The sequence below is a fragment of the Apteryx rowi genome, unplaced genomic scaffold, assembly GCF_003343035.1.
Source record: "Apteryx rowi isolate R43461 unplaced genomic scaffold, aptRow1 scaffold_356, whole genome shotgun sequence".
Lineage (NCBI taxonomy): Eukaryota > Metazoa > Chordata > Aves > Apterygiformes > Apterygidae > Apteryx > Apteryx rowi.
In genome coordinates, this window is record NW_020450041.1 from 765,031 (window position 1) to 792,410 (window position 27,380).

Genomic DNA, 27,380 nt, shown 5'->3' on the forward strand with positions numbered 1-27,380 from the left:
TGTCACTTGTTTACAGTCCTGAGTCTTACAAGCTCAGCAGGCTCCACTAAGCCCCCACCTGTGCAGCCCCTTCAGAGCTCAGCAATCATTCCTGAGACAGCCTGGATGGAGGCTGCGACCTTAATAGATAGGAGTGCTGCATCTCCATCCAGCGTGGAGTGAATCTCTCTCCCAGCCACCCTCTGCTCAGCCCTTCCAGGTGCTGTGCAGCTGGTGAGCCCCGGCATCAAAACCAGCCCCACTCCAATCTCCATCCTTGCGGAGGTGGCATTGCCACTGAGTTGTAGCTGGCCATGCCAGATCCAAACCCAGGCAGGAGCAGTGACTAGGAGGGTCATGGCAGCCTCCAGTTTGGCAACGCTCTGCACCCCTGCGGTGTCCTTAGCGAGCAGTGGTGAGACAAACCCGGAGTGCACATCAGCACCTTGGGGCAGCAGGGACTGGAATAGTGAGGCTGGCTTTGCTCGGAGGTTCAGTGCATCACTGTCACCCGCAATGTCTCTCATTATTTGTGGCATGTCCTTAACTCTTAACATAAAATTTTGTAGGTKTGGTCACAGACTGTTTGTTCATTGTTGAGTGCAACTCAAGCCACATTTTGGGAACCCCTAGTCTAGCTGTTAACATGGATAATCTGCAAATTTAGGTTCTCTTCTGGACTTTTTCAACAGAAACCTCTCTGTGCCTCAGTTTCCTCAGTCGGAGAAATGAGGGTGACCTTCTTTATTTGCATGAGTGAGGGGTGGGGCTATGAGGCCTTACCACAAATGCCTCAGTACCTCCGTACACCTCTTCCTTCAGCAAGAGTTGTCACCATGATATGCAGAAACCCACATCCAACTCAAGCCGTTCGAGGGAGATTGCCACTGGTTGCCTGGGTGGCCTTGGGCACTTTTCTTTGTCATTCAGCACCTCTGATTTCSCCATCTCTGAAAGCAGGGATAATAATACTTTCCTGCCTCTCAGGGTATTGGAGGATTAATTAGTCAATGTTTGAAAAGCCTTTTGAAGATGCAAAGCTTTCTATAAATATGCAGTATTATTCCTACAGGTGGGGCCCAGGTAGGATTGAAGCATGGTGTCACTCTGTACTGTGGAGATCATAAATCCAGGGAAGAGGAGTCCTGTAAAATTAGTCCCCTGCAAGGGGACTTTATGATAAGAAAGCTGAGCAGCAGCATGCTGAAAATCAGACAGGAGCACTGACTTTTTGTTTATATGTACACACTGTTCCTTATAGCCTGTTGTTCATGAAGAGGAATCCTAAAACAACCCAGATGAGCTGGAAGATCTAGTCTCTTCAACTTTCCTGCAAAAATCTCTCTAGGGCAAGAGAAAACACATTACAAGAGAAAACATAAGCAGTTGGTCAGTGAAGGGTGTCAGCCTTTTGCATGTTGGATGCCATGATTGCATTCATGGTCTCAGAGATTTTTCCTAGTTTCCATCTCCAATGGGTCAAGAGCTGCCAGAACTTGATTCACATCATTCTGGTCACAAAAAAAAAAGTTGTTTCTATCCTGGGATAAAATATAATAGTACAGAGCATGGCATCCCCACTTAAAAATTGTAGAAAACATTTCTCTTTAACTCAAGGAAATTGTAAAATATTCAGCAATAAATTGCATACCAAAATGATAATGAGAGGAAGGACAAGAGGAAAGCAAGACTGTAGTCAGAAAGCTCTGATTGGTTAGCATCCCTTTAAACTACAGGAAAGTCGGAGCTGGGATCTTTTCCGTAACAAGTTTCAGGSCTGGTCGATACCAGCATGGTTTGGCAGGGGTTCCTTTTTCACCATACCTTGGACAGAAKACCAATACGTTTGTAGTCTTTGGCAATTTCCTGAAACTAGGCATCTGCCCCTTTGATAAAAGAGGCTTGATTTGACTGGGGACAGAGAGAATTAGAGGGCGGTGAGGCAGGTGGGGGCAGTAGAAAATGGGGCTGCCAGCCATTAACCCTGGTGCTGAAGTCAGGCCTGAGTCAGCAGAGTTTCGGCTTTGTCGTGTTCCCATTGTGGAGGTGAGTGAGTCACCAGCAGCGATGAGCCCTGTGAGCTCCCATTTCCTGGTTTCCTGCTCCCATTCTGAGCTGTCAGCCCAGGGAGGGAAGGATTTGCCTTTCTTTGCCATCAGGCTTATTTTGTTTTTTGTTGAGTCTCTTCAGTCTGACGTTCCTTTGTTTTGGAAATGAGACTCTCTGTGGATTACTATGTTGACCCCCTCTTCACAGATCCTCATTAAACCCGTCCTCCTTGGCACCTGGAGACCTCAAATAGTGAGGATATTTACTCCTGAACCAGGACTCTTTGAACAATATCCTAGGGTAACACAGCAGGCCAAGAAAGAGGCGAGGCAGAGAAAATACTCATGTAAATTTGGGGACTCAGCCCATCAAGATAAGGTCCCAGGACAGTTTCAGTTAAAACAGTCTCCCTGTGCTCAATGTTTCAGCTTCTTTCTTCTCCTCCAGACCTGATTTTCCAGCTGCACCATTCTTTTCTGCCCTGGCTTCCCCACCCAACCACCAAAAAAGAATTGGCTCCAAATCTGGTACTTTTTCTCAGGTCATCAGACATGTCCAGGCTCAACCTTCCCCCTTGTTTATGGGTCAGAGTTGGCAAGCAAGAGGACCCCAGAATTTTCCTTGCTGAAAGGCAATGAGATGACTCTTGGGGGAAGAAGGTTCTTTGCTTCCTTGTTCTTTTGTCTCCCCTTCCCRTTGCCTGGCCACCTGCCAACTTTTCCTCATAAAGAATTATGATCCTGGACACATTCACTGGTGCTGCTCCAGAGGAATGAGTGGCTAGGGATCGGAAGGGGAAAGTGAGTGGGCTGGGATGTGGAGACGATGTTGGAGAGACAGAAGAGGGATGGGGAAATTTGTAGGGCCAAAACTGAGGGAGGAGAAGTCAGGGAAACAAGCATGGGTTGAGGAAAGTCTTCCAGTCTGCTTCTGGGTTATGGAGGCAGGTAGAGAGGGCAGAAGGGAAGTGTAGCTTAGCTGTAATGAGTAGCATGAATCCATGGGGGAAAGGAGATAGGAGTTTTCTGAAGCCAGTCAGTGAACAGGGGTAGGTCAGTGTGCACAGTGGGAAAAGCACTGAGGGAGGACCTGGAGTGAAGTCCAGCCCAAAAGGCCTGAAGTGACAGGATGCATCAACGGGTAGGTGGGCCAAGTACTGAGCTGTGACGCAGGTCAGACAGATAGAGGCAAGGGACGGTCTGGTTCGCTGCTCAGGTGTGTGGGAACCGGCAGCTCTCGCTGAAGGATTAGCTGACATGCTTGTGGGGCGGGACGGGCAACGGGAGCCAGCTCCTCTGTGGTGACTGAGGAGCCTTTGTGCTTTGTTGCTGAGCATGGGATTTCATAGCTTTATTGCAGGAAGGCCTTTCCCAGTGCTGTGTCAGCACTTCCAGCGGGAGCCCTGCTCTGCCAGCCTTCCTGCTTCTGCCATGGGGCATGTTCCCCTCCCCTTGACTTGGGGGTGCAGCAAAGTAGCTGTGCTGAAGTCAGGAAAGGTAGAGCAAAGAGTGAAAGCTGGAGGCAAAAGCAGTCATGGTTTTCCTCTTCCCACTCCTCTGGTTTGCAACCCTTTTCCTAGGGAAATAGGGGGTTGGCTGCAACAGGGTCTACTTGCAAGGCTGAGGCATAGAGAGCAAGAAGTAGGGGTTCAGTCCGGTGTTCATGTCTGCCACTCACTGGCTGGTCTATCTGTGGGTGATCTTACCCTGGCTTCTGTTTTTCTTTCTTCTATTTAGTTGAAGAACACCTACCACAAACCTGACCTTGGTCTTGGTTAGGGCCTTTGTGTGAATCCCATTGATGGCACAATAAGTAGACTCCTTAAACCTTAACAGAGGGGAGGGGAAATATCAGYGGATCACACCCCCCAGAAAGATCTTTCATTCAAGTTGCTCCTGAGACCGCTTTGTGCTCTGTTTATCCAAAGAGGAAATACTGCATGGGCAGGAGAAGGCAACCCTGCTTTATCCCAAAGGCATCTCCACTGTCCTGTCCCAGCAGACAGCCAGTGAAGGGCTGGCTAGAGCTCTCACTCAATACAAGCCTTTGACCAGTCCTCAGATAATAACAACTCTGCTGTCACTACTATTTGCTGGCTCTAGATATGAACCTAGAGTAAAAGGCCCTGTGTTTTCCATTTGCAAGCCAGAGCCAAGCCCGTTCTTTCTTTTTGAGAGGGATCTGGATGAGAGCCAGATGGGCCATTGTACATGCTGCCATCTCCCGTCATCTCCCATAAAGCTCCCAGCTCTCCGCTGGGGGCAGGGATGCTTGGGCTTGCAGTTTCTCGTGATGTCCCCCTGCTGGATCACAATGTTACCTCAGACCTTTCATGTGCAGACCTGTCACCAGGAGCCGTAATCCTGCCACATCTCTTTCCCTCTCATCATCTTTCTGGTGCCCCCTCCCCTCGTGCTGGAATCTCAGCCTTCCCGCTGTAGTCCCTTTGGTGTCTAAGCGCCACACGTGAAGTGGGGCTGCACTGAGTCAGCGTGTGGCAACGAGACCTCCAGTGAAAGTCTGCTGCTGCAGGAAGCGGACCTTGGTGAGTCATTGGAGAGYGCTCTGTCTTTGCAATCAGCTGCAAGCCACTGACTCAGCGGGGTGAGGCAGGCACCGTCCTCTTTTGGAAGAACAGCAGAGCAGCGATTTGAATGCCTGGCAATTGATACAAAGTCTCTGTGGCAAGAGGAGGGCCAATATCTGGCCAAGTGCCAGCTCAAACCTTTGCTTCTTGCCACCTGAAATTTCCCTGCTGGTTTTTGATGGGATTTAGGATCTTCTTTCCCATTTTCCACCCTGCCTAACACACCTGTGGGTGTTCCTTTGGGCTGTTGGAGGCTGGCTGTGTTCTGCCCCAAGAGGACTGCACTTCAGACCTTGATCTCCACTTAAAAATAGGCAAGGCTTGAAATAGAAATTCAGAAGTTTCAGAAGGAAAGTTTAGAAATACCAGCTAGGAAGTTTTGAGCTCTTGTTCCATCCCATTTTTCTCCTCATGGAAAGGTTTTGGACATCTGTTTGAAGTGTCCCTGAGGGATACTAGCCCACGTATAGAACCGAATTCCTCACAATCAAGGTGGACCGCAAGAGGCCATCTCAAAATCGGGTGCTTTGTGTAGGGTCTTTCGGAAATTAAAGCATGATGCATTGTTTTGTCCTTTTGTGAGGTTCAGCTATTGTGACCTTCTACATATACCCTTCAGTTTAGTTCTAAGCGATGCAAAGATTATTAGGACTGATTCCTCCAACATTTGCATCAGCCGTGATATTGCCACACCAAAGGGTGGCTCATCACACTGCTGCCAAGGGCTGTTTCAATGCCCTTGGGGTGAGATGCGTATCAGGGAACAGGAGAGAAAAATCGGTGAGAGGCTCAGCAGAGGCAAGGTTGTGCAAATCAGAGTGGAGTTCACATGGCTTATAACAAAGAGGCATTGATTGGAGGCTTGCTCTTGTGACAGAGCTCACTAGTGCCTGAAGATCATTTCCAGAGCTTTCTGTATGGGGAAGCAAGAACCAGATCTTACAAGTGTGGGAGCTTAAATGTTACAGCATCTCCAGGGCTTTTAGGAAAGAGCGTTTCCCAGTTCAAGAGCCACCAGCTGCCTAGGCTGAGTCAGCTACTGCTCTGTTTCAGGGGGTGTTGAGTGCATCTTGGTGGCCATGAGGAAGAGAGAGAGGAGACAGTACACCAGATGACACCTGATGGCCTCAAACCTTTGTTTTCTGTGTAGACTTGATTGCTTATTGCTCACTGATAATGGCACAATTTCAATAGTGTCTTTCCCATGACTCTTCTCCCAGTTCTCTCCTCTCTCTGCCTCCTTGCCTATGCACCTTAGTTAGTACAAGTCAATAGCTAGGAGCTGGTCCCCTTTAGGCACTGAACAGCACCAGTACATTTTGGAAACTCTCGAGGGTCAGCATGTCCTTTCTTCTCTTTCTTGGGAACTGTCCAGCGAAGGGAACAGCAGTCCTGACCAGGGACTTTTGGGAGGGGCTGTGGTAGCTGGCATCATTCAAGAAGTGCGCTGAAGTAGGGTTGAGGGAACAAGGATTCCGTAGAGGTCAGGGGTGCTTCAGTAGGGGTCAGAGAGTGATGGGCATGTCTGAGTGAATAATTGAAAAATCCCTTTTTCCATCCTCACCCAGCACTCTTACAAAGCCAGGTCTGCTGGCTGCACGTGCCCATCCAAGACACTGAGATGTTCTTACCCAGGCAAGCCTCGTACTTATTCTGTTCCCTCCCCAGCGCCCCTTACACCCAGTGAGTCCAGTCCTTGCTTCCCAGCCTGCTGCCTGCGCTGGAGGGCATTGCGAGTTTTGCRCAGTGCCCTCAAGGCCTTGCATGACCTACTAAATATCTGGGCTTGGGATCGTGGGGAAGGGCATCAACACAAACCACTTCAGAGGCCAAGGTGGAGGAGTAGAATCCCAGAGGTCTCCACTAATGAGGTCTTGGCACCAACATGTCTTTGGCACTCAGCTGGGCCTCTTTTACTGCTTTTGGCCCTTACCAAAAAAACCCCAAAGATCCCAACAACAACAACAAAAAACCCTAATGACTAAATCTCAACCTGGCATGCTTCAACTTATACATCTAATCCTTCCTTGTGTGCTGGCTGCCCCCTTGGGAGGAGTCAGAGTGGATTGATGGGCACCGGGAGATCTGGCATAGGAACTGTAAATGGCACGATATATCCCAAGCCTTCTCTCTCTCATGCCGACCACACACATCATTCAGCAAAGAAAAATCAAGGCAGATCCCAGCACTGCATATGCACACACACCCCCTGCTTAATATGTCCAAGCCTCTCCAGAGGCTGATTAGTGATTTTATTTTCTCCCCTCTCCCTGGCTTGCACACTTATTGCCATCAATAATCTTTCCATTTGCCCTGATGAACTATTGAGCGTGTAACGGGGCAAGGGAAGACTAGCCATCCCAGCTCAGTCACCTTGCAAACAAACACTCTCAAGAGCATGACAGGAGTCAGTTTGCCCTCTGGCTTCTGGTTTAGGATTAGGAGCATGGGAAACTGATCTAGCAACTTGCAAAACCCCTTTACTCTGTCTGTTTCCTTTCCTCACCATTCCTTTTGATATGGGTGCTATTGCCGTGGTGCAGAGAAGAGCAGTGGGTGCGTTATTTCCTCTAACAGGAGGTTTGGAGGAGCAGAACTCAGGGAGTTTACCCTATCTTGCAAAAGCGCCACAAGTTACTCAGTCACCTGGAAAGGAAACATGATTTCCGCACAGTGTTTGTTTTCTTTTTTGTTATTTCTTCTGTTTTTTTTTCCCTTTTCCCCTGAAGCCTCTAGAAAGTTTGGAATGTGTTTTTGTTAAAGTTGCTACATGTAGGGGCCTGAATCCCAGTTTTGGCAGCATTTTGTTGTTGGCAAGCAGTCCTCAACTGGCACTGGCTTCTTCCCTAGCTGAAAGTCTGACTCTTTGCACCTGGGAAGAAGAGGGTTCTGCAAGACCATTCTGGGGTCTGACTGATGCCTAGAGATCAGGGTCAGGTTCATAAGCTTTAAAGTCTATTTTTTTCCAAATTTGTGTCCAAGTACAGTCTGCATTGATGCATGGATCCCATGGCAGGGGTAGGGTAAGCATGGGAGGATAGAACTGGAAATTGTTGTTGCTGCTTAAGGTAAAGGAAAAAGACGACTGAGGGAGACCCAGTGGCTTTCCTTCCCCTTGTCCCCGTGGTGTTTGTCCTGTCTCCTGCTTTTCTGGCACTGCGAGAAGGCACAGGGCCACAACTTCCTGCTGTCAGGCTCCCAGCCCGTTGCAGATGTGGTCTCTTTTATTGAGATTTCGAAAGTGTGGTTCAAAGGGAACAGCTGAGGCCTGTGGGGGGTCACAGAGCTTGGTGGAACCGGAGCCAGCTGCGCCATCGCCCCGGCCCCAGGCAGGCTCTGCTCCAGGGCATGGGCCCTTCATGAAAGAGGTGGGGACCGGTCCTGATGAATCCGCTCTCCTGCAGCCTTGGGAGAAAGAGGGAGTGCTCAGCACACCTACAGCCAGGCAGCTGAGATGGGCGGCAGGTTGTTCCCAGGGCCTTTGCTACATGATTGCTTTTGCTCTCTGGCAAGCTCCCACACGCTTTGCAAGGCTCTAAACACTTCAGAGCCAGACTGCTTGGCAAAGCTGTTGCTCACCTCTGCAGGTGTGGGCAACTCTGAAAGAGGCTTTCTCACCTCCGGGGTAGAAGGAGCAGAGTATGCTGCAAAGCAAGTTGGAGACCTCTCCCCCCTCCCCATCCACTCGCCCTTTCCTCAGATCCCAGCATAACATTGTCCAAATCCAGCCTTGCTCTGCACTTGGTGCTCTCGTTTCATCAGAATGACCACTGTGGACCAGCAGATCCCCCAGCACACAAGCCACACCGGTGCCAGAAAAGCATTGTGCCATGTCTTACTGCCTGGACATCTTTTTCCCAAGGCCAGTGGCTCCAGATAGCATGGAAAAACACAGTCCAGCTGTTGATGACCTCAGAGCAGGAACATCACTTCTCTCTGTTTTCAGAAAGGACATTATTCATGGCAACACTGACCCTATCCACATTGTAACTGGGAACATGCTACCCTGTCAGCTCAGCTTCTGAAGGCTTCATGCATGCAGGCACATGAGGGCACCAGTGCTTTGCTGTGGCTGTGAGCAGTGCTGAAAAACATTCCTCAGCACCCAGCCCCAGCGGCAGGGTGTGGGGCAAACCAGGACTTGACTCAGGGAAGGGGGCAAGTCCACACAAAGCTCTAGAGACTGAGTTTCGGTCTTAATTGCTGCTTACTGTGGTCAGCTGATGGCGTCTCGGGGTGCACTGGATTGTTGAGGCTTGTCCTCAGGGTCACAGGCTTGGTATGGAGGGAAGGAGGAGGGGAGAAAGAAGAGGCTTCGATGAGAAGTCAGGACGAAGGTCAGACTGCATACAGCAAGCATGGAGTGAGGAGGCTACATGGGAGCTTTCAGAGAGGATGGTAAAGATGTTGTTGTTTGTGGGTGAGAAGATTTGCATTTTCCTACACTTGTATGTCTGTCAAAATGCGTGAAGGAGATTGCTCTTGCCCATGTTCATGTGTAGATGTCACAGTGCACATCTCTGTTGTTTGTGGGGGCCAAGAATGAGGAATTAATTTTGGCCTTGCGCTCAGGGGTCCTGTTTATCCACTGGAAGAACAGGGTAGGGATGATAAGCAACAGTACAGATGTCATCACACTGAAATGAGACATTTCAGAAATGTTCTGTCTCGTGTCAGTTAGAAGATGCTGTCCTGCTTCTCTTGCCATCCCTTTTTTTCTTTCCCCAAACTCTTTCTCTTTCATCAGCCTTTCATCTTCCTCACTCTTTGTACTTCTTTTCTTTTTCCTTACCCATTTCTTTCTTTCCTTCTCTCTGTCTCCCAGAATACATCCAATTTCACATTCTGCCAGAAGGAGTGAGCAAAACCCGCTTTTCTTGTTCTCACCACTTTGCTTCTCCATTGTATTTCTCATATAAATACTGGCTATATAATTACCAGAGCATTATCTCAGAATCACACAGATTAGGGAAAGACACAGTGGCAGCCAAAGATGAATTTCAGAATCGGTCTGGTGGGAGACATTTTTCTCCAGTTGTCGGGGAGGATTCAACTGAGACAGAATAGCAGTCCTAAAGACCAACCACCACTTTTCCCCAGCAGCTTTCATCTTTACTCCACAGTATCAAGATGGAAGCTTCTTAAATACAGCCACTTTTGGGCCACAGTCACATACAAAAGATCTAGATTATGCAGGCAGATCATCCAAAGTGTATGGACACTGCCATAATCCTACCCTTAGTCGGGAGTTATTGCTAGTCTGAAATCAGGGCCTTGGTCTTTGCAGCTCATTTAATTCCTGATGCACCTCCAACAGGATTAAATGGATGTCTGAGTGTGTGTTAACATATGTTAGTACATGATGTGTTGATAAATATCTGTGCCTTTGTGTGCTTACAGATACACAAATGTTTTGTATATTTACAATAACTGACTTAGTGCCTTCCAAAATTGAAGGCAAAAGGAAAGAAAGTATTCTTTGTCCAGTCTTGTGCCTGTTGGTGATCATGAACCTTAGGCTGGCTCCAGAGCATTGGGGATGGTCATGGTGAAGAGTTATCCAGTGACACTGAACACCAAGGGTGGAAGGGGATGGTGGTGTTTATCAACAGGAATGAAGCTGCTAGGAGCTGCAGAGAAAACTTTGTCATCTCTGGTTCAGGGTCGCTGCAGAAAGTACTGTGATGAGCCAGTCAGCCTTGATAAGGGATGCAAGAGATTGGCATCCTGGGTTGCTGTTGGCCCAAATGGTCTTTATAGATAAGAATTCTGCATCAGCTGGTCTTCAGGGGCTTGAGAGCTCTCCAGAAAACTGGAAGGCAGAGACTGGGGCCATGGGCTAGGAGGATCTCTAGTTAATAGGTCGTGAAAATGATGCCAGAAACAAGCACTGTCTTGCAGCCTAATTCACATGCGGAGCAGCTGGAATTCAGGAGGTAGCCATAGACTGTTCTTTGATCAGCCATGACAGTATTGAGGAAGCTTTCTTTTCTTCTCTTTCTCTGTCTCAGAAGTATGTGTATATTCATGTCTTTCCATGTCATTGCAGGGCTGCAAGCTCAGACTGTCATAGTCAATGACACAGTCTCGGGATTCATCGGGACAGATGTGGTCCTGCACTGCAGCTTCACCAATCTGCTCCCCAGTGTGAAGATCACACAAGTCACATGGCAGAAATCCACCAATGGCACCAAGCAAAATGTGGCCATCTACAACCCTGCCATGGGGGTCTCCATCCTGTCTCCCTACAAAGAGCGGGTGACTTTCCGGAACCCTTCCTTCAAAGATGTCACCATTCAACTCTCTCGGCTAGAGCTGGAGGATGAGGGAGTTTACATCTGTGAGTTTGCTACCTTCCCAACTGGCAACCGGGAAAGTCAACTGAACCTCACTGTGCTGGGTAAGATACTGGACAGACTTTTTAGTATGAAGCATTGCCTCCAGTTAAACAGATATGGTGGAATCTGAGACTCATGTCCTGGGAACTCAGGGCAGAGGTGAATCTTGGGTGTAAACTTCACCTACAATGCTCTTTCAAGTTGACCATAAGGAGGTGAAGAACAGGGAAACCAGAGCAGTGGGATTAACTCTCTGGTTCACTGAGCTATCTCAGGAACATCACTTCCTCCTTCCAGGCCTCAGTTTCCCAGTCTCTTAATGTAGGGGCAATAACAGTGATCTGTTCTCTGAGAGTTTGGTGAGGTTTAATGTGCTGGTGCCTGTTGAGTGAACAGAGGTAAAAGATGCTGGAGAGATCCTAAGCACAAGTAGAGTTCCTCCATGGGATTTAGGGTTATGAGTGAATTGACCCCATCCAAGGTCTACAGGGTTCACTTGCTCTGCAATTTGAGTTTCATATTCTAACATAGGGCTGAAAACCTATGGAAGGAATGACTTTCCGTTCTGTAGCTATGCATCTAGTGTATCTTCACCATTCTTTCCCCAGAGTATGTTGCTACTAATTTGCACCAGCTGTGGATTGATCAGAAGGTCTGTCACAGCCTCAGTGGTGCCAGATGTGTCTTGTATTGGAGCAGAGAGGATAACATTGTGTTTCTAACCACCCCTTTGTGGCCTTTTCTTCTCCTCCTCCTCCTTTCTTGTACCTCCTTGTAGCCAAACCCACAAATTGGATGGAGGGCACCACCCGACCACTTATTGCTAAGTCTGGCAGGACAGAAAAGATCTTGGTGGCTACTTGCACCTCCTCTAATGGGAAGCCCCCCAGCACTGTCACTTGGGATACCAAGCTCAAAGGGGAAGCGGAGTTTCAGGAGATCCGGAATAGCAATGGGACCATCACAGTAATCAGCCGGTACCGGCTGGTGCCAAGCCGGGAGGCCCACCGGCAGCAGCTCATGTGCGTGGTGAATTATCAGCTGGACCGCTTCACTGACAGCATGACCCTCAACGTGCAGTGTAAGTGAGCGTGGGCAGGGCTGGAGAGCAATGCTCCACTGTTGATCCCCAGGGCGGAGGATAAAATCCAGCAAAAGAGGATTTTTCTAAAGGGAGGATACTGGTCGGGTGGAGGGGTTGAGTTGGGTGCTGCTCTTTTTCTGGGGAGTTAAAAATGAAGCAATCCACTGGAATAATCATGCTTTCCCTTTCTCACACCTTCTTTCCCTCTCTGCCTCTACCATGTCACTTTGTTCCTCCCCTTCTCTCTTTCATTCATCCTCTCTCATATTCCTTGTCCCATCATCTTTTCCACCTTTCAATCCCTCTCCTTCTCCTATCCCCGTTCCCTCAACTCTTCCTATTTAATTTCCTCCTCCTTCCTTTTCCATAACTCTTTCCTCTCCTTTTCTGTCCTGCCTTCTCTATCCTTTTCTTCCCCTTGCAGATGAGCCAGAAGTCACTATTGAGGGCTTTGATGGCAACTGGTTTCTCAACCGGAAGGATGTAAAGCTGATATGCAAATCTGATGCCAACCCCCCGGCTCACACCTATGAATGGAAGCTGTAAGTGCTACAGTCCTCCTACCCTCAGCAGCACATTTAATCTTCATCCAGGGACAAGGAGCCTCTATAGAAACCTCAGTCATCTTCCGGTCCGTCCTTAGACTAAGGGCCCAGTCCCATTACTGTCAGTGGTGTCCCTCCAGGTAAAACCTGCGCATGTGAGAGGAGAGTTGGACCCTTGCAGTGGCTGAAGCTGTGCTTCTTCGGGAAGCTCAGAACTGACTTTGGTTCCCTGGCACATCCCTGTTGGGAAGCCTTCTTTGCAAGGGGGATTGGAACTAATTTCTGTATTTGCAAAGTAGGGAAACTCTTCCCTTCAGCCTTGGCCTTTCCAGCTCACCCACTCCTGTGCTGGCCATCCTCTGAAGTTGAGCTTGTCAGATCCAAACAACCCACTACCCCAGGCTTGCTCCCCTGCCAGACACATCCAGAGGGCAGCATGTGTTGGCGAGGGAGGCTGTGGAGTGTTTGCGGTGACTGGGGACAGCAGACTTGTTTTGAGTGGATGGGCTTTTTCAGAAGTTTCACATGGCCCACAGCCTCAAGCTGGCACAACTGGGACTAGAGTTTGGCTTGACCCACACACAGCCACCTCTCCTTGGGACAGACAGCGGTTATCCCCTATCCTTCAGCYGGTTCTTCCCTGTGGCATCCTCCAATTCCACTGGATTAATATTCTCCCCTAGTGACATGTGGGGCAGCTGAGATGTGGCAAGGTGAATGATTTGTCCAGAATCACTAAGTGCTTCAGTAGCGGAGCTAGAAAAAGAGCCAGGACTTCCCCTTCTTAAAATGGCTCAAATAACGCAAAATTCCTTTGCATCTGAAAAAATATTTCCCTGGAATCAGCCCTGGCTGTAACCAGGAGCTCCCCTTTGGAGCAGTCATCCCCACATGTCAGACATTAAACAGAAGCAATTCTATCTCCACCAGGGTTTCAGCTTTTGGCTGAATACACTAAAGGGACTGAGAAGTGAGCAAGAAGTGTCTGGGGAGTCAGATGAGAATTGATGGAACCTGAGGTGGCTCTCTCTCCCTCTCTTTCTTTTTTCTATAAACCCTCATGTAGCTTTAAAAAAATGATCAAATGGATCCTTTCTTCYTTTCAGCTAGCATTTGTCATCAGCAAAGAGGCTCTCAGAATGGCTTTGCAAGGAGTCAAGCATATTCTCTCTCATTTCGCTTCCCAGATCAAACTGTTCACAATACAAGTTTGAAGAGGATTGTTTTTCTTGCCTTTTTAAAATTCTTCTCCCCAGCTCTCTCCCTCTCTTGGTTCTGCCAGTTGTAGTTAAAACTCCAAGGGGGCACTCTGGGTTCCTCACAACATTGCCAGAAAGTTTTAGAGCTAAAGATGCCCCTTGTAGCACCCAAGGCAGAAGACATGCCAGTTTAGGCTACTTTGGGGTAGCAGGGCTGGCTAACTGAGCTGACACAAGCCCTGTGAGATGGAGCTGGGGGCCTGGAGACAGGTTTTGTCCCTGCTTTCGGGCAAGTCACTTTATTCCTTTGTTCTGCTATTCTGCATAATGTGTTTGCTACACGTATGTGCATATGTGTATATATAGACATGTAAACATATGCATGTGCAGTTAGGCACTTTTTTTACAACCACAATTATACCCCATTATTCCCTTTTGTTTCCTGCAAACTGCTGACAATATGTGAACATTTTTGTTGGGAGGAGGGGAAAGACTTACTTGAGTAATTTTTAATTGCCTAAGAGAAGTAATTACTTTACTTTGCTTCAGTAATTAAGAATAACCAGGCCATGYGTGTCTTTTCCTAGCACACAGTCTTATTTATTTTTTTATCTGCCTTTGTTCATTTATTCTGTGCATCTCCAGACTGAGTTTTGCATTATTCCAGTTTTGCACTTATCTGACTCCTCTGACATGGGCAGGCTAGAGACAGCAGGACTGTAAATCAGCAGTGTTCTACGCAAGCTAGAGTTGCAATTAACACTGGCTGATCAGCTGCCCAGGAGAGATATATGGGCAGGAAAGTGGAGCAAAGCAGGGTCAGGTTGGTGTCTCATTCCTGCATTTTCTATCAAATGGAAAGTCAGGGATGGAGAAACACTTTGAAGATAAGCCTGCCAGAGGTGAGCCAGCTGAAACAAAACAATGAYGTAGCCATCTTACCCGAAGCTACCACCTATCTGGGGACTGTGCTGGAAACCAAACCACTTTAAGGCTCCAAGTATGTTTTCTGGAGAGGGCAGAACATACAGACTGAAAGTGCTCCACACTCCCTTAGCCAAATCCAAGGGGCTGTATGTGATCCSATACTTCAATGTCCCTTGTAAACACAGAGAAGGTTAAAAAAAGGCTAAAATGCAAGTTGACCAAAACAGCAAAGCTGCTGTTGCTCTCAGCACTTCACTGCTCCCAGCCAGTGGTTGATGGGCCACTACAGTAGAGAGTTTGAGGAGGGTCCRTATAAACAACCTGATTCTCATCATGCAGCAAATTTACCCTGAAGACACCCCACTGACTTTCCTGTAATGCTGCAGTCCAGGGGTTTGGTTTAAAGCCTGACAACATTAACGAGTATTTTCCAGCCAGCACCACTGGATTCTGGACCTACCCAAGGGCAAGAGCAGAACCAGCATGTCACTGTCACTCTGCAATGCTTCTTGACCCTCCCAAGTACCATCTCTGGGGTCAGCCATGATCTTTCTTCCCCCTAGGCCAAACGGGACTCTGCCAGGAAGCGTGGAAATCCAGAACAACACCATCTACTTTAAAGGCCCTGTTTCCTACAGTGTAGCTGGCACCTACATCTGTGAAGCCTCCAATGCCATTGGTACACGGTCAGGCTTGGTGGAAGTCAATGTCACAGGTAGGAAAAAACTTGGTGTACACTGTAAGACAGAGGAGGAAATGGTGGGGAGAGGGGAGTGTGAGCTGCTGACAAACTACCAGTCAATTTTAACTTCTTCTGTCTTGAACACCAGCTTCTCTTTCTAGGGGTGGGGAGTTTCTTGATGCAAAGTGTGCAGTGAAGTTCTTTATTTTGCATTGGTTTTGGACTCATTTGGCTTGAATTTTATCTCCTTTCCTCTTGTTCTCTGTTCCTTTCTTACACCAAGATGCATTTGATCTCATTCCCCCTTTTCTTTTCTACTGTGGATTCACAGAGATTATTGGACTCGTTAAAAGCTAAGAAATGTCAGGGAGAAATTTGTTGGAAGGCAGGAAAAGGAATAGGACAAGGGCTTACTGTTGCTGGGGCAGTAAAGCATGAGATGGACAAGTAATTTGTTCAGGTGTTTTGTGTTCCTGACTTCAGGCAACTCAGATGATTTCTCATTTGTGCTTCTTCTAATCCTGTATTTGTCCGTGCACTTGCTCACCTGGCTGTCACAAATTGCTCAGAGGCAGGCTGTGAGGACACAGACAGCTTTGGACTTCAGAAAGGAGTAACATCACAAGATGCAGCAAACAGGGAAGTGATGTTATGTGATGTCATATGGGACAGAAGGAAAGGATTTGATTACTTGCAAATCAGTGTAGCCACAGCAAAGAGAAAAAGATGTGTGGATATGCCTAGGTAATGTCAGGGAGAGAAAGTGATGTCAAGAAATGGGTCAAAGGGAGGAAATAATATATGGCAATTGCCTAATGTCAGAGAGACGAAGTGATATTGCAAGGCATCACCAAAGAGAAGTGGCTCTCAGTGCTTTGGGAGCAAGGAAGGGAAATTTACCCCACTCCTAGGGGGTAAAAAGAGTGACACCTTTTGTCAGGCTAATAACAGCTAGGCAGTGACCAGGTCTCATGAGAGAGATGGAGGTATCCCTTGCAGCAGTGAGCTGGTGGCACAGAAGGGAAGCTGCCACGCTGCAGCGGGCTCTAGGCTCACGGCAGATACAGCAGGGAGCCACCAACTGGGTAGCCCTGCACGGCTGGGAAGCTTGGTGGTGGCTGAGAAGTGCCCTTCTTTGGCATCCCAGCGGGCCAGCAGTGCTGTTGGTGCTCAGCACTGACTCCCTTTGAGTGTTCTTCGGACACCCCAAAACGGGACTGCTCTCGAGAGGACAGGCAGCACAAACCATGCTCTGCAGAAGGCCCCTTTGCAGCTGGCCCGTGGTGGGGACTGCGGGGATTGCAGCCCCAGACCTGCTCTCTCCAGGGAGAGCACAGCCACTCTGACTGCCCGCAGGTGCTCTGCAGGGCAGCTGGCTTCCTGCAAATGTGACAAACAGCGCGGGTGCTGCTCTGCCGCTGGCTCCGAGGTGGACAGGTGATGAGACACCCTGTTGACTGAGGATTTTCCCAAAGCATGAGAAATGCAGAACTGATGTGGTGAAAAGAAGCAGAGCTTTCTGCACTCACAAGGCTTGGCAAAAGCCAAGAGCAGTCTGGGTCACCTCTCGGCCAGTGTGCACGCACTGAAAAGCACAGGACACCAGTTCCAGGACTGTTAGACCTTCTTGGGCTCTAGCAGAGGGCAAACCACAGGGTCTGCTGTTCTCACAGTGGGCCACCTCTCTGAGATGTTTTGTTCCTTGAAGAGCTGCCTAATCTGAGACAGATGAAACTGGCTTCTCAGAAGAGCTGGGCTCCAGCCCCATTGCACCTGCTCTCCTGCAGTGGTGAGTGCTGAGCTAGCTTAAAAGCAAGGCCTGGGCAGCTGACCTCCCGAAATTAGCAATAACGTTATATTTGGCATCCTCGCTGTCTCAGTTCCCCTCTTCTGTAACCAGACTAATTTTCCTCTATCCAAGTGCTTGGAGGTCAATGGATGAGATGTGCTAATTAGATGCTAATTACCAAGTATTTATTTATGATTATTATCACTGTAGCAGGTCTTTAATTCACACCTCCTGTCCTGGATCCTTGCCTGCCGAGTTGTTCCTAGTATATGCTTTTCTCTGGGGGATTTTTCATTTGCTAGTGAAAGGAACCTGAATGATAAAGTTCTTTGTTCAGAATAGCTGCAGCCCAGCATCAGAGCATCCTCCCTGCCACGGCACTGCCAAAACACCAGAAGCCAGGGGATGGTCATGGCCAAAATGCCTTCAGCCACTAGCCATTTCACGTGAGTTGCCCACCAAAGGCATTGTATTGCTGGGACAGAGCAGACAACTGCCTGGTACAAACTGAGCAGACTTGCTTCCCATCAGCCACAGAAAACCATCCAAGGCAATAACTAGCACCTTGGGTCACATTTGAAACAGTGATCAGAGAGAAAAAGCCTCCAGCTCTGTCCCCAGTTTAAGAAAAAGAGGTGGGATTCATCACAGATATTGCAGCAGACGAACAGGCTCTCTTTAACAGTATCTCATTTTACATTTCTGTGTAGCCCATACATCCATTTCTAGCTGTCTTTCTGTCTATGCAGCCACCTCCTATCTCTTGCTCTGGCAGGCCACACATTCTCAAACAGCAGATACAGTCCTCCCTTCATCTTTCCTGTTGCCACCTGCAGTTGTTTTATCTGCCTCAGTGCAACGACATCAGAGTAACGCAAGCGGCTGCGCTCATCCTCCCGCATGGGGCGCAGACCCCTCTGGGAGGGAGGCTGGTGGGTTCCCCCTCCGGGCCTCAGGACATCTCCCCGTTCCTGGAGGTTTTTCGGTGGACTGATAGAGCATCGGTCTCGCACAGGATCTGCCCGGCACTGGCAAGGAAAGTGGGGGCTGGCAAGGTTTCTAGGGAATGAACTTGGACTGATGCCTGCCTGCCTGTAATCTGAAGGTATTCCCAAAGGTCTGAGTTGCGGGGTTGAGGTTAAATGAAAGGGAAGGAGGGACACACCAGCAGCTGCCATGCTAGGAGGGATTAGCTGCCAACTCGTTAGGCCAGGGCTCCACCAAGTAAAAAAAGCCCTTTTAATAATTCATGGGATCTGAATATGTTTATTCAGTTCTCCCTAAGGCCCGATTAGACCAGCGCTGGGGAGGGCTCAGCCAGCCTCGCTCAGCTATTACAGGTACATTTGTTTGGGTCTTGCAGACAATTTAGGGATTGTCAGTGGACCACAAAACCTCTTTCAAGAGCTGCATGCAATAAATGGAGTTCAATCTAGTGAGCAGCCAGCCTTGGGAGGAAAAAAAAAGGCGGCTAATGCAGAGAAAAACCTGCAGTGACCTTCCCCCTCCTGCCTCCCCTGGTACCTCTCTCACACACATGGATCTTCCCCCCCTCTCCTGCCACCCCAGCATCCTTCCTCCCAGCCCCAGGCCCCGAGAGGAGGACCACAGGGTTAGTTCAGCTCCCCTCCTCGCAGGGAGGGCGATTTGTTCAGGGAGAGAAGGCTGAATGCTACTATTAGAGTTATAGCACATTAAAGAGATTGATAAGTGGAAATTTAATATTTTATTCCCGCAATCTGTTCCTGTAATAGCTTCTCCTGCCTTGCAGGACCTTTGTCAGTCGCGGCCAAGCCATGTAGTGTGACATGTAACTATTTATTGGAGGTGGTTGGGTGGCAAAACAAAAGGCTCTGGTTATAGACCGCCTGGGCCTGCACGTGTGTCCCTGCATGTCTGCACAGCTGTGTGGCGGTCCTGCACGGAGATGTGGGCACGTACGTACACACGTCTGCGTATGACCCCTATTCGTTTCCTGGCACACACCCAGATGTGCGTCCCCAGCCTGCCTGGCTGCACCAGGGGCCCTGCTGCGCAGCCACGTACGTGTATGCATGAACACAAGAGCATCAGCGCATTTGCATGTGTGAACTTGCATGTGTTTATGAAGATGTGCTTGGGTGTACGTGTCTGTGTGCACCTGTGTACATATACATACTCCTGCACTTGCGCCCATGTGTACACATGAACCTCGGTGTGTGCATTCATGCACTTGTGAGTTGGCTTCAGCCAGAGCAAGCACAAGGAGAAAGATGTGAAAACATCTCTTCTCCCCACGGGCCTTCAAGCACCAGGCAAACTTCAAAGCCAAAGGAGAACCACAGTGCTAGAGCTAAGTGGTGCTGGGAGAGCACTGGGAGCAGAGCCCATGCTGAGACCACTACAGCTATCAGCCGCTGCACTTCAGGGCTCCTGCCGTTTTCCCAAGGCCCAGGAAGGGTTCGTTTCCTCCGGGATAYGCAGGGCTGCTTGCTTTGCCTACCCCTACCTCTGCAGCCCCCAGATTTCAAGGAGACACCATGCACATGTGCACTGGGGAGCGAGTTCCCGGGCTGGAGGCTCTGTGTCCTTCCTCGCACAAGGAGCGCTGCAGCCTCTCCGGACCTGCGGGCAGGCTGGTTTGGAGCCGAGCGCGAGGCTGTGGCTGCGAGGCAGCGAGGGGAGGAGGCGCTGGGAGAGCGAGGGGTGGGGGGGGAGGCTGGCTGCCCCGTTTGCTTGGCTTGCAGCAGAGTTATTTACACACCACCAGTGATCTCATCCCAGCAAGGTCATTGCAAACAGCCCGTGGGGCTTGCTGGAGCCCTCTGCCATGCGGCGGCAGGCTCTTTTGTTGCAGGCTCCGAGCGCAAGGGAGAGGCCTTTCCGGGAAGCGTTAAACCCCAAGCCTATTAGCAGGTGCGCCCAAAGCCGGCCACCTGCCRGGTGGCAAGCCCCCAGCCGGGCCACGCCAGCAAGCGCTCGGTGCTCCTTTCGGTAGGAGGACATAGGGGAAGTTGGGGGTGTGTGGGGGGGGTCCGTTTGATGCTAATCTTCCAGATTTCTGGTAGGAGTGTCTACTGCAACCTGTCTGATGGCATCTGTGCCCAGGGCCCCTGCGGGAGCAGCGTTTGATTGACAAGCGATAGGTGACCTGACAGAGAGATTAAAACCTAAGACACATTTGGCATCTGGCCTAAAAGCCGTCACTCTCTGAAATGCCGGCAGCAGCTGCTAAACTTCTGGATTAGTTTCCAGTGGTTTTTCCACCCCCACTGTCTCCTCCCCCCCCACTCCCACCTCGCTCCAGTGGAAGGGGAGCAGAAATCCCACTGTGAAGAAGAGAAGGGCAGGAGGGAGAGGGGAGACAGTTTCCACAAGGGCTGCCACGGCCGGCGTGCAGAGGTGCAGGGGCATTGCAAACGGGGGAGGACAGCAATGCTGCGGGGCTCCCGCCGTCACAGCCCTGTCCGTGCTGGGGCAGGCCTGRAGGCATCTCCCTGCCTTCACCCACACACCAGTCTGTTTAACAGAGAGGGTGAGAGTTCGGGCATAATTTGCTATGGACTGTACCTGCATGGAAAGGTGGCCATCAGCTSTCTTGTCTCTTAAAAAGAACTGACGATCACTGCTGCATTTGCTGAGAGCATCTGGGAGCTGGGAAGCTCCATGGACCCATCAGCTTTCCTGGTGTCTTCAGCCCTAGGCAGGAGCTGGCAATAATGGGCATCTCATAAAAATCAAGTTTGCAGGGCGCATATCCCCAGGGATTCATTTGGCTGCGGCAGTTGAACCTGATCCAGGGCCAAATTCCCGGTGCTGCTGCAGGGAGGCTCCTGCTGCTCCCCGGAGCTGCCGCTCACCCCTGGCAGGGACAGGGTGCGGGGCAGGAAGATCTAGCTGCCCGTCACAGAGCCCATTGCAAACTCGTGGAGTTTGGCCTTTTCCTCAAGGCCCCAGGCTCCTGTGAGGATCTCAGGTGGTGCTGGGTTTTTGCTTGGCCTTTCTGATTGAAGGGAAAAGGATGGAAATGTGACTCAGGTTTAACAAAAAAATGTATCCACAGGAAGCAGTATCTTTCAAAAATATCTAAGCAGTCTGATGAGCAGAAGGGCTTTTTGAAAGGTGGTTTCCTGTGGATTTACATCTCATAGAAGAATTATTCAGTATCTAAAAATACGTTGTTTCTGATCTGGGCACTTCGTGCCCTGGGAGCTGCCTCTTGTCCCTATGGGTTCTCCGATGTCTAATAATGAGGTTTAGGTGCCACCTCTGCAAGAGGTCCCACCTCAGTTCTCTCCAGGAGCCTTATGATAGGGATAATTTTGGCTCATTCTTCCTCTGTCACATARCACTGAAATTGGCCAGCAAGGTTCAAAAAGAGTTAGATAAGGGATTGATGGACAGGCAGCATCATCTGCATAGGTCTCATTTTTTATTGGGAACTGGCCATTAAAACAAAAATGTGATTTAAAAAAATGTATTTTTGAAGCCACTCTTSTGATGGGGAGGGCCTGGTTTGTCTCTGCAGCGGCGGCGCAGCTATGCTCCTGCTTGCTGCCAGACCTGCTGCTTATTTCCCCGAGTGGGAGAAGCCCCCATGCCTCTCCCAGTTGTGCACTGGTAGGAGGGTGAAAACACCCCAGAGAAAGCAGGTCRCCTCCTCTAGGAAACACCGTGCCCATCTCCAGCCCCGGCGGTGGGAACCCAGCAGAGTCTCCCTGGGGTGGAGGGGCAGGGACAAGGCGGGAGCCGTGGCACGGAGAAGCGCCGAGCCCTCCGCCTCGCATGGAAGGATCAAAGGGAATATGTGGGCTCGGCCCCGTGCCAGAGCAAAGCCCAGGGCGACCCCTCGTCTCTCCGCGCTCCCAGCTGCCGCCTGGCGAGGTCTGGCTCTTGGCACGGGGACGGGAAGCTGGGCTGAATGCAACAGCTGGCAGAGCGGGGCAGGGGAGAGATAGTGTTGCTGCTTTAATTCCTATTCATACAGCACTCCCTGTTTTTATGAGGGCTGGGGGGTAGCAGGATGGGGGAGAGGCTCTTTATATTGGCATTAAAGCCTAGCTTGTTCCCCCTCCCTCCACTGCGCTGTCTCCTGTTTCTTCAGTCCACTTTTCACAGTGGCTTTAATTCTCTCCAGACTCTTCCTAATGGATTTTTCACACGGGGCCCCCAGCGCGCTCAGCGCTGCTGCTCAGGCATTGCACCGGTTTCCAAGCATTTCACGTGCTCCGCAGACACGAAAAGGGGATCCTTTTCCCCCACTTTCCCCTCTCCTCCATGGCTGCAGTTCCCGTCTCTTCTGCACCCCAGACGCGAAACCCGGTGGGCAGAGGGGCAAAGCTCGCTTTGCCGGGCTGGCAGCAGCGGCTGCGTGCAGAGTCGCACCGGACCTGCCCGGAGTCACTAATTAACTTGGCGGTTGGAAGCGGAGGAAGGAGGCAGCGGGCCTGGCTGATGGCGCGCCGGGCTCTGCCTCCCAGCTGCCGCAAGGGATGGGTCTCACGCGGAGGTGCAGGGCGACGACACCCCGCTCGCACTTGCTCCTGCACCTTTGCCTTGCAGCMGCTCGCCCGGGGCACGGCCTGCGGCTGGCGTGGTGCGGGCAGCCCCCGGCACAGTCTGGTTTGCTGGGGAGCAGGGCAGAGCCCACCGCTGCTGCCCGCCCGCGCCCGGGGGCCGGCGGTGGTCTGCACCGCCATCCAGCGGCAGTAACCCTGCTCCTAGCCGGCCTTGCCCTCTGCTTTCTGGGGCGCTAACCCCTCCTGTTCACCCTTTTTCTCCCTCCCGCCCCTTAGCCGCCGTCGTCCCCCCCCCCCCCGCATCCCCAGAGCCGCTCGCTTCTCCAGGCTCTGGGGGAGTGCGGCGGGCGGATGGGGGGGAGAGCGAACTATTTGGGTAGGGAGGGGGTGACTGGCTGCCAGCTTGCAGTCTTCCCAACTCTTTTCTCTCTCTCTCTGTCTCTTCCCACAGTTTGGTTTTGTTTTCTCTGGCATGGGAACTGGGCCACTGCGAGGAGGATGGGGATGGGATCTGAGCAGAAAATAGTTTCTTCCGTGAACAACGTGTGAAATCCAACACAGTGGCGTGTTAATTTTCGTGTCCACGGCGTTGGCAGCGGCAGGGGGGTGGCATGTAGGCAAGTGTTATCTCGGGGGCGAGCAGCACAAAGGGCAGGAAAAAAATAAATATATATGAAAAAGGTAGAAAAACATTCTCCCACTCATTTCATGCCTACAACCTGGGCTGTTAATGAGGCTGTTAATGGAAAAATGGGCCAAGCTCCTTTTGAAGTTATAGACAGACCTCCCCTCTCCAGTCTGTCTGTTTTCCAGAGCTGGGAGGCAGAGGAGGATCGGTTAGGGAGCCTGTGCCTCCCTCTCCCCATTGGCATGCTTGCCACAGCCGGGTCTTTTCAGGGTGGGGTGCTGGGACCCCTGGTCCCAAGCRCAAAAGCAGCCCTGCTGTTGAGGAAAGCCTGGTAGCACTTCCAAAGAGAAAGGGTCTTCAGTCCGGAGCTGCAARGCTGGGGGGAGAAGTCAAAGACGTGGCCCGTGGGTGACTGAGGCGGGCTAGCCAGCTTGCTGGTCTCCCCCTGCACCTGCTGAGACTCCAGGCGGACCCTTGCGTTGGGCACAGCTCTGGGAACTGCGCATAAGGACCTGTGTCCCCCYGCCACGCCATAGCACTGTGATGGGAAGGCTGGAGGGGGAGGTAGGAGCAAGCCTGGGGAGGTGGCACGGGCAGGGGTGGCGAGAGCCGTGGAGGCATGCGTGGTGGAAACTGAGCCCTCAGCAGCCAGGACTACCAGGGAATGGACATGACACTTCCTGCTGTCTCTGCAGAGAGGTTTTCCATTAACCAGCTGGCTATGACAAGCTTTCTCTTGATGCAACTTGTGGTTTTGGCCTTCCAGAACCCAACCCCAGCTCTCTATGCTGAAATACGTGCCCTTGCTCTTCATCCGAAGTCTATCTTTGGAGAGAGATCCWGGCTCCTGCCTGTGCAGTGTCTTTCTCCTCATTCTGGCTGCGGGAGGGCACCCCTCCATCTGCCTCTCCCCCATCCTCTTTTGCCCAGTTTGCTGCTGTTTGCCTGGTTTCAGACTCACAAGTTTTTGCTCAAGGCAAGTCAGCCTTGCAGAAACCAGCATGATGTTTGCTGGGATGATTCTGAGGAAAGGCAGGAATGGTTTGAAAGAGCTCTCCAGCACAAGCAAAACCTTATGCCACAGGGGTCAGGCCAAGGATTACTCTAATTCAGTACTGTAGCCCAAAATCTGCAGCAGTTTCTGCCCAGACGAAGCTCTTTTCTCCCCTCTTCCTTAGAGGCGTGCTAAGCTGTGCTGCAGGGAAACCTGCTCCCTGCCCAGCTCTGGCCTGTTTGAGATTTCCTGCCCCAACGCAGACACTTGGCCGCCAGCAGCTGAGTCCCGCCGGCTTGCGAAGAGGGGGCAGGAAGCAGACGCTGCCCCATAGCCCGTYTGAACTTGCTGCCTTTGAATCCCTCCCTCCCCATCGCCCCGTCCTGGCTGCCGCTCCGGGCGGGCGTGCTGAGATTGCTGGTCGTCCTGTGTCTGTCCTTAGCAGCAGGGGTGAAACGCCAGGGCCAGCAGGCTGCAGAGCAGCAGTAACGGCTTGCAGCCGTGAGCAGGGCCAGGAGACAGGCCTCGGGGTGCAGAAGAAGTGGTGTGAAGGGTATGAGCAAGGTGCACAGGGGCAGGGCTGGAGCAGCCTTGAGCGTGGTAGGAGCAGCCCGTGCTGCCACGTTGCTGGTCATACGATGCTGCCGGATGCTGCTCTCAGCCCTAGCCGGGTAAATCCAGACCAGCTCCCCTTGGGTCTGCCCGGCAACTCGATCTTCACCATGTAACCAAGCGCAAGGCCTGACCCAGGGTCTCGGGTGTTTGCATGGAAGGGATACGTCCCGGYGCGGGCGGCGGGCTCGTGAGCTGGTGCAAGCAGGCAGGCAGGGCTACGGGCTCACACGGCTGCCGTGTTCGCCCCCTCTCTTCCCCCTCTGCCCATCAGCAAATGCTGCTTTGGACGGCCTGGACCACAGCCAGGGGCGGAGGGTCAGGGCACAGCGGGGCCCCTGGGGACCAAACCCTCTTCCATCAATCCCACAGCCCCTTAAATCAAATATGATCAGCACCATGCAGGATGGGCCCTGCAGCCTCCCCTCAGCAGTGCTGGAGACTGCCCAGGGGAGCAGGATCAACCCCTTCATCTCCTGTCCAAATTCAGGGGCGAGCAAGGCCTGAGACAGTGTTTAACACCACATGGACACCGACAGGTGAAGGGAAGCAGCTTGGCCAGGGGCTGTAACTGTGTCCAGGGAGCATCAGGAAAGCGATTTAAGTGCTGGATCAAACTTTATCTGTGCCGAAATGTATGTGTCAAACAGCGTGAGAGAAGAGAGCTTCTTTCCCTTTGCTTTTCTTCTTCTCTCTTTAGTTATTTATTTATTTCTAAATAGGTCAGGGTATCTGTAGGAACAAGATTAGCATCTGCAGTGGCACTATGCAGGCCACAGTAATAGCAGAAGAAAAGGAAACCGCGGGAGCTCTGTGCCGTGTGCTTCAGAGCACAGCCGGGTCAGCGAGCGGGCGCGGGAGCAAGCTGTGACCCTGAATAGCACCGTGCAGCCGCAAATAACTCGCGTGCGTGGGGAGCRGGGGGACCGACGACGACAGGGTGCTGCTCTCTCCAGACCTGCACTAGCCTGGTTGGGGTCAGGCAGGGCTGGGATGCTGCGGGAGGCACCGGAGCGGGCGGACTTCCACAGGAGGGACTACGGCAGCTCGGTGCCGCCGCTGGACGTGGCTTGGGTCTTCTCCCCCGGGAGGAGAGCCCTGGGGGCTGTCGGTCCGCTCTGGCAAACTGGCCCCGAGATGCCACCCAATAAAAAGGAAAGCGTCCAGGCTCCAGGGATGGGGTCGGAGCACTTTGGGGGGAAGCGGGCGAGCTGGGGTGGGAAACGCCGCTTCTGGCCGGCTGGGCTCCCGCATGCGGCTTGGCGCGCTTGGCGAGGCGTGCTGCGCGCCCTGTGCTAGCGCAGAGCACCCTTGCGCTCATCCCCTCTGAGGATGCACCCTTTCCCCCTTTCCCTGATTTTTCCCTTCCCTGTTCCTTACCCTCATCTTCCCACCCCTCCACCCGGAAAAAAATAAACCGGCAGCGAGAGCACAGAGCAAGGGCGCRATTCCGCATGGTTTGACACTGTTCCCCCTTCCATCTGTCTTTTCCTACCCAGAATTTCCCTACACCCCGTCTCCAACCGATGATCGCAAATCCGTGGCGCAGCCGAACATCCCCACACCCGTGATTGGGGGCATAGTGGGAGGAGTCTCGCTGGTCCTGGTGGTGGCCGTGGTGCTCGTTGTGGTGCTCCGCCGCCGGCGTCACACCTTCAAGGGTGACTACAGCACCAAGAAGCACGTGTACGGCAACGGCTACAGTAAGGCCGGCATCCCGCAGCATCACCCCCCCATGGCCCAAAACCTGCAGTACCCCGACGACTCGGACGACGAGAAGAAGCCGGGCCCGCTGGGCGGCAGCACCTACGAGGACGAGGACGAGGACGCGGGAGGCGAGCGCAAGCTGGGCGGCCCCAACAAATACGAGGAGGACGCTAAGCGGCCTTACTTCACGGTAGACGAGGGGGAGGCCCGCCCCGAGCCTTACGACGAAAGGACACTCGGCTTCCAGTACGACCCCGAGCAGCTAGACATAGCGGAGAACATGGTCTCGCAGAACGACGGATCTTTTATTTCCAAAAAGGAGTGGTACGTGTAGCTCGGCCCCCCCCCTCGCTCCACCAGCGCGCACACACACACACACACACACACACACACACGCACCCCCCCCATGCAAGCGATGCCCTCCCGCTGCCCCCGCATCCCCGGCGAGCCGAGCCGAGCCGCGTCGCGCCGCGGGCCGCTCGCCCCTGCACTGCACGCGCCGCGCTCGCGCCCTCCCGCGCACGCTGCCGCCCGGCACGGACTTTGGACGCTCCTGCCCCCGGCTCGGAGGCGGCGGGGCCGGCCGGCGGCCGGGGCGAGCGGCGAGGGAGGGCGGCTTTGCTTACGGATCCCTTTTTTTTTTTTTTTTTGGGGGGGGGGGGGGGGGGGGGGGGGGGGGGTTGGGTAATTATTTTCTTGGTTTTGGTTTTTGCTTTTTAATTTCCCTGAGGACTTTCGTCCCCTTCTGTGGTGTTTGTGTTG

The 27,380-nt window shown here is 51.8% G+C and overlaps 1 protein-coding gene across 1 annotated transcript; it reads left to right on the forward strand.

Annotated features, from left to right (window-relative positions):
• The first annotated feature begins 1,941 nt into the window (after positions 1-1,941).
• NECTIN1 (nectin cell adhesion molecule 1) lies at positions 1,942-26,952 on the forward strand. Its single transcript, XM_026072990.1, has 7 exons — positions 1,942-2,025; positions 2,236-2,374; positions 10,665-11,015; positions 11,732-12,034; positions 12,462-12,579; positions 15,272-15,423; positions 26,411-26,952. The coding sequence occupies exons 1-7, from the start codon at positions 1,942-1,944 to the stop codon at positions 26,950-26,952; spliced, it is 1,689 nt and encodes a 562-aa protein (XP_025928775.1).
• The last annotated feature ends 428 nt before the right edge of the window (positions 26,953-27,380 follow it).